The sequence below is a fragment of the Blastomyces gilchristii genome (genome assembly GCF_000003855.2).
Source record: "Blastomyces gilchristii SLH14081 genomic scaffold supercont1.4, whole genome shotgun sequence".
Classification (NCBI taxonomy): domain Eukaryota; kingdom Fungi; phylum Ascomycota; class Eurotiomycetes; order Onygenales; family Ajellomycetaceae; genus Blastomyces; species Blastomyces gilchristii.
The window spans coordinates 4474816-4492319 of NW_003101679.1; the positions used below are offsets into that span (position 1 = coordinate 4474816).

At 48.6% G+C, this 17504-nt stretch overlaps 5 protein-coding genes across 6 annotated transcripts; 2 read left to right on the forward strand and 3 right to left on the reverse strand.

Annotated features, from left to right (window-relative positions):
• Positions 1–693: 693 nt before the first annotated feature.
• On the reverse strand, positions 694–2253 carry BDBG_03143 (uncharacterized protein; the record flags this gene model as incomplete). Its single annotated transcript, XM_031721127.1, has 5 exons — positions 694–1324; positions 1404–1551; positions 1629–1811; positions 1923–1941; positions 2233–2253. 5 exons carry the CDS (start codon positions 2251–2253, stop codon positions 694–696), a joined length of 1002 nt encoding a protein of 333 aa, XP_031577560.1.
• A 1991-nt stretch (positions 2254–4244) lies between these two features.
• On the reverse strand, positions 4245–5990 carry BDBG_03145 (bZIP transcription factor; the record flags this gene model as incomplete). The annotated part of the gene is made up of 4 exons (XM_002626922.2): positions 4245–4606; positions 4753–5325; positions 5436–5652; positions 5802–5990. The coding sequence occupies 4 exons, from the start codon at positions 5988–5990 to the stop codon at positions 4245–4247; spliced, it is 1341 nt and encodes a 446-aa protein (XP_002626968.1).
• Positions 5991–6764: 774 nt separating this feature from the next.
• Positions 6765–12083, forward strand: BDBG_03146. 2 transcript variants are annotated; one of them, XM_031721128.1, is made up of 4 exons: positions 6765–9136; positions 9311–10215; positions 10304–11305; positions 11503–12083. In XM_031721128.1, the coding sequence occupies exons 1-3, from the start codon at positions 8887–8889 to the stop codon at positions 10427–10429; spliced, it is 1281 nt and encodes a 426-aa protein (XP_031577561.1). In that variant the 5' UTR covers positions 6765–8886; the 3' UTR covers positions 10430–11305; positions 11503–12083. The 2 variants fall into 2 exon arrangements, with proteins under 2 accessions (XP_031577561.1, XP_002626969.1); XM_002626923.2 differs by lacking the exon at positions 11503–12083 and having other exon boundaries at positions 6950–7436; positions 7509–9136; positions 10304–10859.
• BDBG_03147 (uncharacterized protein) lies at positions 10305–12172 on the reverse strand. Its single transcript, XM_002626924.2, has 2 exons — positions 11320–12172; positions 10305–11200 (listed from the first exon to the last, which is right to left on the reverse strand). Exons 1-2 carry the CDS (start codon positions 11870–11872, stop codon positions 10935–10937), a joined length of 819 nt encoding a protein of 272 aa, XP_002626970.2. The 5' UTR covers positions 11873–12172; the 3' UTR covers positions 10305–10934.
• A 1428-nt stretch (positions 12173–13600) lies between these two features.
• BDBG_03148 (ATPase) lies at positions 13601–17485 on the forward strand (the record flags this gene model as incomplete). The annotated part of the gene is made up of 5 exons (XM_031721129.1): positions 13601–13799; positions 13854–14893; positions 14929–16309; positions 16386–17028; positions 17077–17485. 5 exons carry the CDS (start codon positions 13601–13603, stop codon positions 17483–17485), a joined length of 3672 nt encoding a protein of 1223 aa, XP_031577562.1.
• Between the last annotated feature and the right edge of the window lie 19 nt (positions 17486–17504).

Consider the following 17504-nt stretch of genomic DNA (forward strand, 5'->3'; position numbering starts at 1 on the left):
TGTATAGATTTTTTGTTCTTTTTTTCCCCCCCTTGTTATTTTCACTATTTTACCATCCTACATGCAGAACAACTGTATGGAGTAAATATGCAGAGATAACAAACAGTTGAAGCAAGCATGAATTGAGTATGGTAAAAGAAAATACTATACATGTACTAATGAAAATCAAAGTTATTTCTTTGATTTTAGTTTTTTTTTAAGTTGTTTGTTCTGATTATAAAGTTTTTTTCATGTTATTTTTGAAGTCAACTCAATCAGCCCAAATTTCAGTTGAATCAGTTCACATCACAAACTGTTTTACATAAAACAAAGTGATAGAAATGAAATGAATGAGAGATGCATTACACAAAAAAAGAAAAAAGAGGAAAGAGAAAAGGAAAAGGAAAGCAGAAAATGTTATAGAAAAAATTTGAAGGAAAAGACATTGTTAACAAAATAGAAAAACAAAATGAAATAGAATAATATTATGAAAAAATCACAACAAAAACAAAGAAAAGGTAAGCTTTCTCTTTTTCTTTCTTCCATCCTTTTTTTCCCCTTTCTCCACCTATTTCCTATTTCCTCTGCCTAACAACCAACTCCTTCCGTCCCCTCATTAAGACAAAAATGGAGAGAAGGGAATGAAGGGAGGGGAAAGAGGAAGGGGGAAGGGAAAGGGGGGTGGATACAGTAACGGTAACGGTACAACAAGATTTATTTGCCGCCAAGAGCCGGGAAGTTCTTCTCATCGACGTTGACGCTGGGGCCGGCAGCGGGGCCGCCACGGGGGCCACCACGGGGGCCCGCACCGCCACGGAACTCCCCACCACGACCACCACCGCCCCGTCCGCCATTCCCGCCACGGCCACGATCGCCGCCTCCACGGCCCCCGCCACCGCGTCCCCCACCACGCCCGCCGCGAGGCTGCTCGACAAAGCGCATATCCACCTCGACAAACGCCTTCTCCTTCCTGGCCTTCTCGCGCCGTGCCTTCTCCTCTTTACCCTTGATGTACGCCTCCTCGTCCTCGTCGCGCTTGAACTCGCGGGCCGTGGCCCATTTCTTGTCAGCCTTGACGCCCTCGTTGGGCTTGCGCGCTTCCTTGACGCCCAGGTCCTCGCGGCGCTGCTCGGCTTGCTCGGCTAGGTATTCGGCGTAAGATTTGGCTTTGTCCTCGGCTTCCGCGGCGGCAGCGGCAGCAGCGGCAGCTTCAGCGTCAGCGGGTTCACTGCCGGGGCCTTCTTTCTTTTCTCGCTTCGCGGAGGCCGCGGCGGCCCGTTCGTCATCCCAGTTGGCTTCGCCGTCGGTCGCGCCCCAACCTTGCTCGACTTGTTTGTTGGTTTCGCTGTGGAGGGGTGTTAGTAAACATTTTGCTTTTTATTTCCATCTTTATTTCGGTTTCGTATACTGGAAAATATGCTTACGTTCTGTCCGAGCGGTTGGTACGATCCTCACGAAGGAGGTTGCCGCGCACGTCGCGGTTCTTCACGACACCAGTTGGGATATCCGGTAGGGGAGCATCAACAGGCTTGCTGCGGTTTGCTCGGGCGCTCGCGTCATGGTCACGGAATGCTAAAAAAGAGAAATTGAAATGGGTTAGAATCTCCAAGACAAATAAGAAATATATATATATATATATATATCCATACCTTGCTCATTCCCATAGCGATTTCCTCCAGCACGTCCCGCACGAGGAGCACGCGCATTGGCAGGGTTGGCAGAACGGGGAGGTTCGGAAGGACCCTCACGCTTCCCATATCGAGGGGCGGCCTTGGTTATAGCGCTGGTGGGTGGCGATGGCTCCCGATCGGAATCCTCCTCGGGGTCATTACCTGAAGTAACAAACGGTTGTTAGATTAAATTGATAATATGATATATATATAGAATGGCCCCTGCGAGGAGGGTAGGGGAAAAGAAAGGCGAAAAAAAAAGGAATTACATACCAAGAAGCTCGTACAGGTTCTGTTTGTGTTGAGAAGGTGGGTGACGATGTTAGCATATTTCTCAAATCATTTTTTCTCCCCTTTTTTTTCAGGTTTCTCCACAAATGAAAACAGCCATCTAACAACAACACACAATCAAAAAAAGTCAATCAAAAACCCCAATTTGTACACACGAACGTGACCACAATTGATACATCTATCTCATCAATTGCCAATTGCAAAGTCACAATTCCCGAATCCAAGGCCACTCCTCCCAATCTTTTCCAAAAACAAACAAACAAACAACAAAATCAAAAAAGTAATATCGTACCTTGGACCGGACGTCCGACATGACGCCTGGCTTTTTGTGTGGGAAAGGGGATATGCCTTCCTGGGAAGGCTTTCTGTTATTGCAGCAATTCGGTTTTTTTTAAGACGCGGGGGGGCGGGAGCTCTGGCTTTTGGGGAGGTATGAGCCGGGCGCCAGGCGGATGATGTGGGAGGATTGCTTTTTATGCGAGTTTGAATTTGGGAGGAGGGAGGGAGGGAGGTTGGTGGTGGTGGTGTGGGTTTTTGTTAAGTTTCCCTGGATTGGGTTGTTATTTTATAGGTTTATTTTGAAATGAAGTTTTGATTCGTATTTTGTAAGAATTTCAATTGTTGTCTGCGGAGGAGGGGAGGAGGATGGTGGGAGGTGAGGTGGTGAGGTGGTGAGGTGGTGAGGTGGTGAGGTGGTGAGGTGGTGAGGTGGTGAGGTGGTGAGGTGGGTGAGGTGAGGTTAGGTGAGGTGGAAGTGGAATTGAGATGGGAGAGGACTGAATAGCTGAGTCTTGTGGTGTGTGGGCTGTCTGTCTGGATTGGGCTGGGATTGGGTAGGGCGAGGGTAGGGCAAATAATAAACACAACAACTATGGAATCGACACATACATACCTCGGGGCAAGGATTATATAGAACCCTGCGCGGAAGGTGAGCAGACAGGTATTGGCTGTTCGTCTGCGTGGTTGCTGTGAGGCGGGTTGAGGATGTTGAGGATGTTGAGGATGATGAAGAGGAGGAGGATGAGTTCTCTTTCTTTCTGAAGGAGGTTCGTTCGCCTTCCCGATTGAGGTGGAATTTGCTAAGCGAATTGGCGGCTGGCGAGGGAAGCAGGAAGCAGCCAAACAGGACAAACACGCCCGGAAGCGGAGTCGGGCCGGAGGGGAAAAGCTTATGTCGGTTAGGGCTTAGGGTAAACAACTGACCGGGGAGTCTGTATGTTATTATATTGTTATATTGTTATTGATGAGTAACTTAGGTCAATATATAGTTATTGAATTCAATTTGTGTCTCTCTTTGCAGCAGTTACAGTGTACCTAGCTATGATGACTAGGGGTGCAGCTTAAGTATCTTATGACCAGACAAGAGAGAGTGGCAACAAAATAAGAATTAAACTATCATGGATGCTATTCAACAGGCCATGTATGATGTAGTATGATGTAATGGTAAGACATCACAATGAATGGAATCACAAACAAGAACAACAAACCAGCACAACATCACATCATCACAGCAGCATAATAATAATCATCATCATTATCAATTCTCTATTGTCATTTTCATTTTCATTTTCTTTTTCATTTTCACCTTCCATCATTTTCGTTTTCATATCTCCCTCAAGTCAAATCATATCAAAATCAAAGCTAGCTTTAAAAACAACAAAAGGAAACAGGCCTTCCTCATAAATCCCATGATATCAAGAATAAATATGATGAGGAAACATCCCGCCCAAGAGTATACCAAAACAAAAAATAGATGGTATCCACAGAATATAGCCCGGAAGGTAAACAAATAAACAGGCAGATATATCAGATGTATATATATATATAAACAAGAGAAAAAACCCCAAAACAAACTTCAAAAGAAAGCAAGACGCCTTTCAAAATGCCCTTCCTTCGTATCAATGGGTAAAATAAACCTTTTCTATCTTCGTTTTGCTTGCTCCGTTATCTTGTCCTTCTGTTTCCCGGGGCGCAAATATATATAAACATACACATTGTCCCAAGTGAATCTAGACTTCAAGAAAATGACCCAAAAGAATCTTTCGCCGCGGCTTTTATATAATCATGATCCGCTGGAAAAAGGCATATCGAGATGAACCTCCGTTTTCGAAACGCCGTAGAGTGTAAATCTTCTGTGTTGAAATTTGGCTCATCCAGTCCAGTCTTTTGTGTCATTCAATGAAAGAAAAATAAAATAAAATAAAATAAAGTTCGGGCCGGGTTCGGGGTTTCGCGGGTTTCGTGGGTTTTTGGTCGATTAATTTTCATATTATAAATTAAATTTCATTTGATTTATTATGTTTTTCATGGCCGTGCATGGCTCTGGGTGTAGCTGAACGGAGTCTGGAAGTGCATGCTTGCCGTCAGGCCAAATGGATCCGCATCCAGCATGGGATCGAAGTGATCGAAGAACGAATCGCCCCGTACAAAGGCTTCTGTTTCTTCGCGGGTTGGCATGTCGACGGTGGTAGTAGCAACATGAGTAGCAGCAGTAGCGGCAGCAGCAATCCGTTGCTCGCTCAACTGAGTCTGAGTCTGTGGCTGCGCTCGGGCGCTCAGTGGTCGCGGCTCGTGGTAATCGGGCGTGTACGAGGCACCTTCTCCGGAGCCGTCAGGGTCGGGTTGTTGTTCATCGAGCATGTCGGCTTGGGCGTCATATTCCTGTTCTATACGACAAAAGAGAAGGAATCAATCTAGGACCAATAGAGGCTTATTTTGAGACTGGGGGAGTAAAAAACAAGAAGGGGGAGAGGAGAAATTTTTTTTCTCCTTTTCGTTCCTTTCCAGGCGGGAGGGATAGGGGCTTACTTGCCTAATTGGTCATAATGCCTTTGGAACGGTGAAAGATAATAGCCTGAACCCATCCCGTTCGCGTTCACCACACTCCCCGATGGAGTGTGTGGTTGGGCAGCCGTCGTTGGCGTGGCGGGATCGGAGGGAGGGACTGAAATTGTGTGGTGGCCGTTCGTACCGTTACCGTTGCCGTTATAGCCGCCGATCGGGGATAATAATGGCGGTCGTTGGCGCTGGTGCAGCTGGGGGATATTTTGTTGCTGCTGGGGATGCATTTCCGTACCAGACGGTGACATGCCGCCTTGCAGGCTGAAGCCGGGGGACTTAGCGGTGGAAGGCGACGAGCCATGAGAGATGGGCGTGGGATGCAATTGCGGGGATCTCAGTGTATAGGAATCCTCACGATGTGCCTGTGAGATATTAGAATGGTCAAGCTTTTGTGGCATTCCGACCTTGTGACGATTGACAGACTGTCTGTTGATAGCGGTTCGTGAAAGAGGGGAATTTTGGCTTATGGGTTGTCTAGCAGGTTTGGCTGGTGGCACATCGGGACTGCCACTTTTCATACGCAGCTCAGCCTGAACATCAATGCCTATAATCGGGAGAAGTGTGGTGGGAAGGGGGGATACAATTAGCCGACGTCCTACATAGCTATAATCTTTTGTATAGACGCAAGACGGCACAAGGGTTATAATAATGTACCTTTTTCCAACAGAATTCGCTCCAGTAGCGAGTTCTTGTAGCGGAGCATAAGACACTCATCAGCGGCGCTACGATGGCTCTGCTGCAGCGATTGCAGGGTTTCCTCATTGTGTTTGATGGTAGTCTCCAGCTGTTTTATATACTCGGTGCGTCGTTCACGAAAAGCCGCTTGCGCTTGTCTATTCCTTTGCTTCCGCTCTTCGGAGGTGGCATATATCTATAGAGACAGTGGAATCACAACAGGCGGGGGAAAAAGGATTAGTTATATATATCAAGAGAGGTAATGTTACATACATGTACACGATAGAAACCAAAACAGGAAAAATAACAGGGGGGGGAGAGCATCCAATCAAAAGAACGGCGTACCGGCTTGCGGCCTCCCTTTCGCTTCTGCCGCTGGGCAGCGTCTTGAATGACGGTTTCACCATCTGGTTCTGGTGTTGAGACTGATGAACTGCTAGAACCCTCAGGGTTGGGTTCGGATTTCGGAATTACCTCCTCCATTCTAATGCCATCCCGCGAATTAATCTGGCTGACATTGACCACAGATCTCATATCACGTAGAGAAAGGTCTAAAGGGGGGAGGAGTGCAATCGAATGGACTGTGATATTCGCTTAAAATACGGTTTTATTGGAACGCGGGAACTTGAGGAAGGGAGGGAGAGAAGAGGGCTGTGGCAACCGCGACTTAAGCACCAGGGACGGCGTTTAAGTTGCAGAAACGCGCGGCTACCAAGGGGCTAGAACGGGCGAGAAGATAAAGAAGCCACGAGAAGAACGGGGGCGACGAGGAGCAGCAAAGACACAAGGCGAGTTGACAGGAGTGCGGAGGAGGGAGGAGAAGGAGGAGGAGGAAGAAGAATTCAGGCAGGTAGGATGAAATTATTGACTAACAGAAACCAGGAAGGGTCAGACCGGTTTAAAGAAGCCTGGGGGTGGTGGTGGTGGGTGGGCAGGATGCAGGAGGATGATGCCGGAGGAGGGAGGGAGGGCAAAGGCGGGGAGTGGCATTGGCGCTGGTTGGTATGGTGGTACGGTGGTATGGTGGTATGGCGGTATTGGCGCGGTATTGGCGCGGTATCCGGGGCCTGTAATACGGAGGACAAGATTCCTAAGTCCGTAGTTTATCGCGAATAGCCTCCCTCGACTCCAGGCAGGCGCCTTGTGGATGGTTAAGCAGATACAATATCGTCATCCCCTTGCTACAATTTACGGTGAGAGGCAATTGTCATAAATTCCTATGCCCTATAGCTCTCATTATCACTATTGTTATTATTATTATCATTATTATTATTATTATTATTATTATTATTATTACGATGATGATTATTATGATTACTTTTGCGGGGAGTGGCGGTTCGGTCAAGCGTTTCTCACCAGTTACGTACAGTACATAGCCCTTGACAGCCAAAATTAATGGCTGCTGATGACGACGACCAGCCCGCTATGTTCCTATTAGGGGACCGTGCAATCTGATAACAGGTACATGTATTATTACCACACATTACAGAGACATAACATAGTACAGCAACGGATACGCCTCACTGTTCTTGGTGGCGCCCGGGTTCTGCGCTGGCGTCGACGCACCCATGCTTGGCCTCAAGCTTCTTCTCCGGCTGAACAACCCCTATGACTCTCTACACTCGGAGTAGTATATGAGGCTACGACCTCCATGCTATGACGAGAGGACCAGGGGCAGAGATATGACATCCGAATCTGCGCTTCCTTATGTACTCTATGTGCTACAGCTATTTTTGAACTATATAAAAAACCGAAGCAGCAGGAAAAGCCAATGTCTGACCCTTGCGATTCGCATGACACCCGAAACACAATCCACGATGCACGATGCACGATGCACAATGCACAATGCAGGTTGAGGACCAGCTCGGGAAAAAAAAAATAAGAAAATAAAAAGAAAGAAAATAAAAAGAAAGAAAACACCAAATTACAGGAAAGGCGGTAAAGGCAGGAGTAGTTGGCCCGGGTCGCAATATATGAACTGTCAATTTTCCACGCTGCCTGCCTACCCTTTCGCAGTAAATATGACTGACTTATTGCTTATTTATTTTTCAGCGGCGTAACTACGCAGTACATCCTTTTTGTATCGCCCAAGAGGGGAGGGTGATTGAACAGTGCAACCGATCAAAGCCAACCAACCAGCCGGACCGAAATTTGCTAGGCATTATTGGATGGGTGTTTGACATTGAGATCATGTCTGGTTTTCTGGTGACGATTGAAAGGAAGCCGAAAGATTGGACAGCCCACTCTTCTCTGCGTTGCTGCTGCTTCTGCTGCTACTGCTCCTAGTCAGTTTCGATTTTTCTTCTCTGCTTCATCCGCAGGACGCAGGACGCAATATAACTAACTGGGGCGGGCGGGATGATATCCTGATCCCTTCCGCCCCCAACTGGATGCTTCCAACGAAAGAAGATAAGAAAAGGTTCGAGATTTACAGACAGAACCGCTGTAATGTATGGGTAGTTAGTTAGTACAGGTCCACGTACTGCTCAAACGACCTGCAGGTTGCTGCTCTATCGGCCCCATCTTTAGCCGCGGGGAAACCCAGTTGAACTTCCACTCGAATTCATTCGTTCTCCCACACTGGAATCCTCGTGCTCTCTTTGGCTGTTGCAGTCCTGCAGGTGAATGGCCTATTTAATCCCTATTCCTCCATGCAAGTGAAATCGTGTTTCCTGAACTCCCCGATGGACTAGAGCTGGACTAGAGCCGATGACGATGTTTGGTGTGAGCGGTATTGTGCGGTTGGGGTACAGGTAGCAGCAGCAGGCTGGCTCTAAAATGATTCAACGGCAGCGCTTGAGGCTGCGAGTTGCAGAAGTGGCATTTAATATCTACATGACTACGCTGTATTTCATGGGAATATGTTGATACAATGAGCCTCCCGAAAAAGCAGGGTTTATTTCAGCCGTTCTTGGCGGGTTCCTCGAACACTTGTTTGGTATTTGATACAATACGGAGTAACTTACTCTCTAGATAATATTTCTCAAGATAGGGCAAGTTTATGAGTAACTATGTTTAAAAATCATTATCATTACTCTATATCATGCCTAGTAATAAATGGATATCGTTGTCGGCGGTTGGGTTGTTGGTGCTGAAAGAAGCCCTGGAAAGTTACCAACCGCCCGCATGTGCTTCGGAACAACACCAAGCTTGTGCATGGGTTTTTTGCCGAGCGAGAGACCAGAATGGAACGGAAACCAAAACCACCAAACATCAACATTGAACTCCACCAGCTACACCCTTCGGTTCGGTTTATCTTAATCTAAAGAAGCCACCCTCCTCGACTCTCTGGTTAAGTTAATCCACCCCGTCCTCAAATCAAAACCCGCGTCGAATTCCTTTCTCTACCCCGCCCGTCGAACTCTCTTTCGGCAATAGACAACGAAAATCAAGACAACAAAACAATAGTAAAGAAAAAAAAACCGGAGTGATGGCCGACGAGGGGAAGCGGAAGAAGACAGAGGAGGAGGAAAGTATAGCTGTCCCGGTGGAAGCTGGTACTGCAGAACCTGTCGCAGAGGACATGAAGCAACAGGATGAGCCGAGTTCAACAACCGCGGCCGTCGCGGCGGGGGTGACGGAGGCTGGGGATGATGGCAATCAAGCTCCTGCCCAGACTATCGCTGCTGCGCCAAAAGGAGATGAAGAGGAGGAGGGGTCAGATTTTGAGGATTTAGATGGTGAGTTTGGATAGATATCTTATCTTTCTGCTTTGATTGAAACTATTCTCTGCAAAGCGAGATGAACGAAAAAAAAGAAAAGGAAAAGGAGCAGATCAAAATATACCATAATGTATACAGATATGCATATGCATATCTATATAAAGAACCACCTAATCAAAAATCACCACACAGACGTCCTGGACGATTTCTCTACATCAAAGAAGCCCACTTCTGCCGCACCCTCTTCCAGCAAGAACGCCCCATCCCTCTCTACCACAGCACCACAGCCACCACCACCATCATCATTACTACCCGACCAAAACGCCACCAGAGCACCCGAATCGGACCTCGATGAAAACGCCTTCATCCAGCAGCTCGAACAAAGCATGGCAGAGCTCATGGGCTCGGCAACCGCTGGCGGCCAAGGCGGTGGCGGCGGTGACGGCGACGGTGAACCAGACTGGGATGCACTGGCACAGCAAATGGCGCAGGGAGACATGGACCCGGCGGCTATTATGAAACTCCTTATGGGGGAGGGGGGTCCTGGTGCGTTAGCTGGAGGATCCGAGGCGGACCTGGGCGGTGGTAATAAGGACGGAAAGGGACAGGGGGACGCCAAATCCGGTTCTACCGCCGCCGGTACTGCTGGTAGTAGTAGTGCCAGCAAAGCAGAAGACGGGTTCCAGGAAACGATCCGCAAGACGATGGAGCGGATGCAGGCGTCCGGCGACAAAGCCACCGCCGCAGCGACGGAGGATGGCGGCGACGATATGCTCATGCAGCTACTCAAAGCGATGGAGTCTGGAGCTGGCGCTGGTGGTGCTGGTGGCGGCGACGATGAGAACCTCGATAAAATCTTCATGGGCATCATGGAGCAGCTGTCGAATAAGGAGATGCTCTACGAGCCCATGAAGGAGCTGCATGCCAAATTCGGCCCCTGGCTGTTGGAGAATCGGGACAAGGTGCCCAAGGAGGATTTGGAGAGGTATGAATTGCAGTCTGTGCTCGTGGCGGAGATTGTAGGCAAGTTTGATGAGGAGGGGTATTCGGATGAGAAGCCGGCGGATAGGGCGTATATCTGGGAGAAGATGCAGAAGGTAGGCTTTAACCCTTAATCCCCCCCTCTTTTTTTTTTTTTTTCTTTTCCACAAGGGCAGCGGGCTAATTAACGATTCGTGATAATAGATGCAAGCTGCGGGTAGCCCGCCTGATGCCCTGGTGTCGAATCCGCTGGCGGATGAACTCGGGCTCCCAGGCGCTTTCGCTGGCGGGGGAGGAGACGCTGAGACGCCGCAATGTCCCCAGCAATAATAATACTCCTGGTAGAATGAATTTATTTATTATTTCTTGAAATTTTCCATGTCCCTTTCTTCGCCCCCCCTCTCTATTTTTCTTTATATGTATCTCGACATCTTTTCTCAGGCCGCCTGATATTAACTTTTTGATATCCCACCCACCTGGCGCAATGACCATTCTCATCCCCCGTACCGTACCGTGTACTCTATATGTACATAAATAAAAAGGAACGTGAAAAAAGAGAAAGAATCCAGATACCCCGCGTCTCTAACTACCTCTCTTCAATATCCCATAGAACTACTTCTTTCATGAATGGTTTTTTTTTTACAAAAAAAACAGAAAACGTTGCCCACTGCTACACAAACGCGTTCAATACATCGATCGTCCAAAGGAAAGTAAATAAACACAGAGTGACAGAAAATAAAAATATAATAAATAATATTGGATCTACCACCTGAAGCCCAGCAAAACGCCACTTTGAAAATGCACCTCTAAAACACGCACACTTCAAATAGCACGTCTACCCACACGACATATCCATCCTATCATGCATGCTGTCATTTTGGTCTGATGATATTGTATGCTGATGCTGATTATCCTGGTCGTCATCTCCGATAAGCAACTCAGCAAAAATATTCTCATAGTCTTCTTCATCGTCGTACTGGGAGCTTGGCGGGCCGTCGCCCTGTTGGGACTGTTGTTCGATATCCCACAAGGGCTCCAATTCCTCTAAGAAGGCCTGGTATTCTTCCTCCTGGGAAATGAATTCTTCGAGGATGCGTTCGTCTGTTGAAATGGGTTTATATTAGCACAAGGGGAAAGTGGCAAAGACAAAGCAACTCAAGTGAAACAAAAGCCCTCTGAGAGGGCAGGCACCACGTATAGATATATGTATGTATACATACCTTCAACACCACCCAACCCCTCAGCCCCGTCATCAAATACCATCCCACCTCCCTCTCCCTCTCCCCCTCCGTCTTCCACCTCCTCCATCAATGGCCCCACATCCGGCGCAGACCTCGCAATCGCCTCTTGATACCTCCGCTGCTGCGCCAAATAGTTAATCCGCTGAATCTGCTCGCTTCTAGCGTCGAATCTGCCCTCGTCGCGATCTCGCTTCACTCTATTCAGGAAGATATCGCGCCGTTGTTGTTCACGGGAGGCCTTTTGGCGCGCGAGTTGGGCCTTCGGTGAGTTGTTGGCGTAGCGGTCGGCGTAGTAGGATTGTTTGGGTGATGTTGCTCTTGTTGTTGTCGATTTCTCTTGCTTGTGTGTATGTTTATGCTCTATGCGCGGCGATTGGGGTTTTGAGTGCGACATTGGCATTGTAGTAGGGGCCTGGGATGAGGTTAGGTTCGCATGGCGCGGGGCGAGGGGGGAGGGATTGTGTGGTTGTGATGTGTGGTGGTGGGAGAAGAGTCTCGTGAAAGGAGCTGGTTGGGAGATGGTGGTAAACATTATTATGTTTTAATGACTGGGTGTGATGTATGTTGGGAAGTAGAAGAGTGGTTTTCTGTTAGATACTGGCCATTGCGTGAAGCGTTCAAGAAAATATATCCTGATTGTTCGATGGTTGAAGGACGCGACTGATTAGTTACATCACTCACGCGTAAAAACGCTAGGCTGTTTTAGGTTTAGTTAACTGGTTTGCAACTGCCGAGGTCTCGAGGTCTCGACAAACGGCTGTTCAATGTATACCGATGTAGGAGTGAGTTATATTGTTATTATCCGCGACTTTGGACAACACTTTCTCATTAATGGTTGGTGTTTCTAGTATGAATTACTATCTGTGGTCGGTTAACATATAGTAAGAATCTACTCGATGTAGTTACAGCATATGTAAGCAATAGATAAATAGTTACGATAACGAGAGAATAGATGGTAGTGGTACATGTACGAGGCGAGGATCATAAAATGAGAATGACTTGAGATCTTATATTGAGTATCTTAGAATTCAACTGTATATACTAGAGTCTAATAGACATCTTGCCATGATGGCTATCTTCGTATGAGAAAGCAGTGTAATTACTGAGTTAAAAAAAGAAATCATACAGAGCAGAATTTCTGTCAGCACATCTGACATCTGTTTTTCTAGACAGCTTGTGCTTATTATTTTGCATACAGCATAGATCATTGTGGATTGACTACTGCTTTTGAAAAATATCCCGTATAGTTATATATAGTGCTGCATCAAAAGTTCGAAAATTTTCTGAACCACGCTGGCCTGTCTCAAGGTACTTACTACATCGATCCCAACAAACAGATATCGGAAGAATATACCACCGACGCTATGAGACGTCCTCACATCTCTCACCTCACCTCGAATATCCTGGCGAAGCTAAATACATACGCCTTGGGACCATGGGATCTATATCACTACAACAACAGGCCCTTCCGCAACCAATGCGAAACGGACTTCAATTGGGTCATTGCCGTACAATATGGGTAATAATATTCTGCGCTGTTATGGTGTTCAACAGGAAACGAACTAATTTGGATCGCAGGATCCTGACAATGCGCGGTTCTCGCCCTGTGCGGAACCATATTTGTCTTTTATTCCTGCCATTTTGATTACTCTCATCTCTCTCTACTACATGCTGGACCATTACGTGCCCCAGTGGCGCCCGGGGTGGTTGCGGCCCTTTCGTTCTCGAGACTGGCGGTCAATTATCCGAGCTACCACCTGAAGAGGGCGAATCTCCACCAACTTGGGTGATCGCTCTGTACTTCGAAACATTCCTGGGTTTGGTTGCTGATTTTGTCCGCTTGACCTACAGCCCGTTTGTTTGGAGCGACGCAATTCTCCCCTTATCATGGGTGTGTCGTCCAGCCTGCTACATCCGTCAAGGCCGCATCACTGACGCGCGAGCAGGTTGTTGCTATGCTGCTGATTATTGTTAAACGCCCAAGGACTTGCCCACTTTTGATGCTCGTGTATTTCACTGCAGTCCTCGTAGTTAGACTCCCATTCAACTCCGTTTACTGACAGGTCTAATGTACTTGATGCCGTCGCTGGTTATGCTTCAGCTGTCGCGGCGGGAACAGCATCTTTCACCATCCTTCTTATGCCATTCCGTCTGGCATCCGCTACATCTAGCGATATAAGTCCAGTTGGCCATCGACCGGATAGCACACTGCGGAGCCCCGAGGACAACTTGCGACTGGCAATTTCTCAGTGTCTCCTGGATGGCACCGCTGATTGCTGCAGGAAAGCGACGACAGTTGAACGAAGAAGACGTTTGGTTTCTTCCATTTGAGTTTCAGCACCATAGGCTGCACGAGAGGTTTAGTCGGCTCAAAGGGTCAGTGCTTAGCCGGGTGCTACAAGCGAATGGAATTGACCTGCTCATCTTGACACTGATTTGGTTTGTGAGAACAGCTTGCGGTAGGTGGGCATTTTTCTATCTATGACTGAATTGTCCTTTTTAACGACTATTAGATTCCTCTTCACCACTTCTCCTGCAGAAGCTCCTACAGGTTACCAAAGACCCAGCCATTCCTAAGCGGATGCCTCTTACGTATGCATTCTTAACGATGATGATCCGTGTGGTTGGAGCACAAGTGCAAGTCTTAAATCTTTGGTATGGTAGACGATGCTACGAGAGAAGCCGTGGCGAGATGATCATGATGGTTTATGAAAAGGCTTTGTCAAGGAAGAACGTGTCCGGTCAAAAGCTTCAAGCGGAATCTTCTGGGGCCACTCGCGAAACCGAAGAGCCTCCGGGCGAGTACGCGGATGATGGGAAGAAGTCAGCCAAGAAGAGAAGAGCCCCGTGGTGGAATCCATTCAAATCAAGTAGAACCAGCGACAGCGGCACAGAATCAAACGAGGCTGCATCAATGGGAAAAATATTGAACCTTATCCAAGGGGATGTCTACGAGATTTCCGAGCGATTTTGGCAGTTTGATTCTCTACTCGATGCTACCCTCGGGCTGATTATTGCCATTTTCCTAGTGTGGAGCCTACTTGGGCCGTCATGTCTACTCGGTGTCGTCACTGTGCTAGTCGCTCAGGTTCTCAACGCCTTCATCACCTGGATACTGGTTCGCTGGGAGCGGGTAAGAAGAAAAGCGACGGACTCTCGACTTCGAATTACTTCTCAATTTGTCGAAGCAATCCGTCACCTGAGATGGTATGGATGGCAGAAACACTGGCTAAATCAGGTCGCGGACGCCAGAAAACACGAACTACGTCTGCGCATCATTACGGGCGTCTGGGGAATTATGCTTGGGGTAGTTAGTTCCCTTTCCAGCGGATTGTTTCCCGTTGTGGCCCTCTATGCCTATACTGTCTTGGCTCAGCAACAGTTGAGTATCGATATCATTTTCCCTGCTTTGCATCTTTTCACCATGCTGGAGATACGCATTCAACGTATCCCAAACCTAATTACTATTTTTATGAACGCCTCAGTTGCGCTGGGAAGGATCGAAGATTTCATGTCAGAACCAGACAAGGAAACGGAGCCATCCGATGATTCTGTGGATTCCGGCCCTATCCAACTTGAGTCTTGTAGTTTTATGCCTGGCCCGGGACTGACGCTCCTGTTCTTTCGGATCTATGTGTTACGATTCCCGAGGGCTTGACTGTTGTTTCAGGGAAGGTTGGCTCTGGGAAGACGGCTTTCCTGCTAGCGCTACTCGGCGAAATGGATAAAACAACAGGTGTCTCTCATATTCCTAATCATATGACTGGTTACTTCGCCCAAACACCATGGCTACAAAGCATGAGCATTCGAGAAAATATTCTGTTCTCATTACCATATGATGAGAGACGTTATAAACTAGTTTTGGATGCCTGTTGCCTAGGTCAAGATATGGCTAGCTTTAAACATGGGGATCTAACTCTTATTGGAGAGAACGGCACTGGACTTTCTGGCGGCCAAAAGGCAAGTGTCGCTCTTGCAAGAGCTGTATACAGCTCAGCTAAAGTTCTTCTTCTTGATGATCCCTTGTCAGCCCTCGATTTTAACACCGCAGAGGCAGTGGTCAGCAAATGTCTGTCTGGACCTTTAATGCAGAACCGAACCGTTGTCCTTGTTACTCACCGCACAACGCTGGTTCACAGTCTTGCGCAACAAATCATTAGCATCGACGACGGACGGGCTACAACGTATGATAAGGAATATATCCGTTCAATGCTGATCGGGGATAACACTCGGGCAGGAACCCTGACAGATGACACAACGCAAACAGCGCCTGAAAGCCCTGTTGACGAGCTTTCGGAGACAGTGCCTGACAAATTCATCGAGGAAGAACATCGGGCCAAAGGGGGGGTTAAGGGCAGTGTTTATTGGGGCTACATCAAGGCGGGCAAACTCAGATGGTGGGCTGTGCTCGTTGTTGTCTTGACAGTCTACCGCTTGTCCGCGGTTGGCCCGTCTTGGTTTCTCAAAGACTGGGGTGAAGCGTATGAGAAGGAGCAGGTATTAATGCGCTTCATGGGCAGCAATCACGGCATGTCCAATATTGATAGGTCTCAGTCTCAGTCTCTTCCTGCCGTGGAAGCTTTTATCCTCCCCACGACACCCTCCGACACATTCCCACGGCCCGCTAACGATGTTCGCCCGTGGCTCTGGGCTTTTCTTGCCATCACCACGCTCCAAACCATCAACCTCCTACTCGCATCCCTTGTAATGGTTGTCGTCGTATACTATGCCAGCAAACCAATGTTTACCCGAGCCATGGTGCGTGTGAGCTCGGCGACATTCAGATACTTCGATGTGACGCCAATAGGCCGACTGATGAACCGCCTCACCTCAGATATTGGCGTTGTGGATGGCAACATCAGCCAGCAGTTCAGGCTATTCAACTTCATGGCGATCACCTGGGTAACCTCCGTCGTAGTGATTGCATCTATTACTCCGAGTTTCTTAGCGTTCACGGTGGTGCTGACCGGTACATTCGTCTACATATTTTTGCGATTTTTCCCGTCGTCGCAGCATCTAAGGCGCTTGGAAATGGTTTCGCTGAGCCCCGCTGATGTCGAATTTTGGCGAGCTTCTACATGGCTTGACTACCGTCCGTGCGTTCCACGCGGAGAAACGGTTCATGGATCGAGTCATTGGCGTCGTTGATAAATTCCAAGGCATGGACCACTTCTATTGGTCCCTGCAGGCCTGGTTGACATATCGCTTCCAAAGCCTGTCTGCCATGTCGATTTTCTGCCTTACTATATTGGCTCTCTATACCGGTATCTCCGCGGGCATGATTGCGTTTGTCCTCGTCGCGGCAGACGGCTTTGTCGTATCTATCAAGTCCCTGTACCTACAGTATGGCCAGATCCAGATGGATTTCGTGTCTGTGGAGAGGGTTGACGAACTGTGTCATGTCGAGCAGGAGCCGTCCGGCAGCATTGAGCCACCAGCTGCGTGGCCCCGTTTCGGCTCCGATATGGTCGTTGAAGACGCGACTGTGCGTTACGCACCTCATCTCGACCCGTCTCTGTTGAACATTTCCCTTCGGATCCCGGGAGGATCATCTACCGCCGTGATGGGCCGCACGGGGAGCGGCAAGTCGGCCCTGGCTCTGTCTCTCCTGAACGTCGTACGCCCGGACTCCGGTCGCATTCTGATCGATAACATCGACATCGCCAAGGTGCACACGCAGGCCCTGCGGTAGCGGGTCACCTTCGTTGCGCAGGAGCCCGTTCTGTTCCCCGGTAGCATCCGGCTGAATCTGGACCCGGTAGGCGACTACTCCGATGCCGAGTGTGCGGATGTCCTCCGCCGCGTTTGCCAGAACCAGAACAGGCACGGGTGGACGCTGGATACAGACGTCGAGGCGGGCGGTCGCAACCTTAGCCACGGCCCGCGCCAGCTAATCGGCCTGTCAAGAGCGGTGCTGCGACGGAGCCCCATCGTCATTCTCGACGAGGCGACGGCGTCGATTGACCATGAGAGCTCCCTAGAGATCCAGCAGATTATCCGCGAGGAGCTGAGGGACTCGACTGTTGTGACGATCGCGCACCGGCTAGAAGCTATCAAGGATGCGGAGTATTTTGTTGTGTTGGAGGATGGCAAGCTTGCCAGGCATGGGTATGTCACGGAGCCCAAGGGGAAGGGGGGGGAGTGAGTAGGTTTTTGATTTCAGT

Bases quoted from the DNA above. Each gene is read 5' to 3' on its own strand.
- BDBG_03146 (XM_031721128.1), top strand. From the start codon at position 8,887: ATGGCCGACGAGGGGAAGCGGAAGAAGACAGAGGAGGAGGAAAGTATA. The intron at 9,137-9,310 runs GTGAGTTTGGAT...ATCACCACACAG, and splicing joins AGATTTTGAGGATTTAGATG to ACGTCCTGGACGATTTCTCT. The intron at 10,216-10,303 runs GTAGGCTTTAAC...TCGTGATAATAG, and splicing joins TCTGGGAGAAGATGCAGAAG to ATGCAAGCTGCGGGTAGCCC.
- BDBG_03147 (XM_002626924.2), bottom strand. From the start codon at position 11,872: ATGTTTACCACCATCTCCCAACCAGCTCCTTTCACGAGACTCTTCTCC. The intron at 11,201-11,319 runs GTATGTATACAT...CCATTTCAACAG, and splicing joins GGGGTTGGGTGGTGTTGAAG to ACGAACGCATCCTCGAAGAA.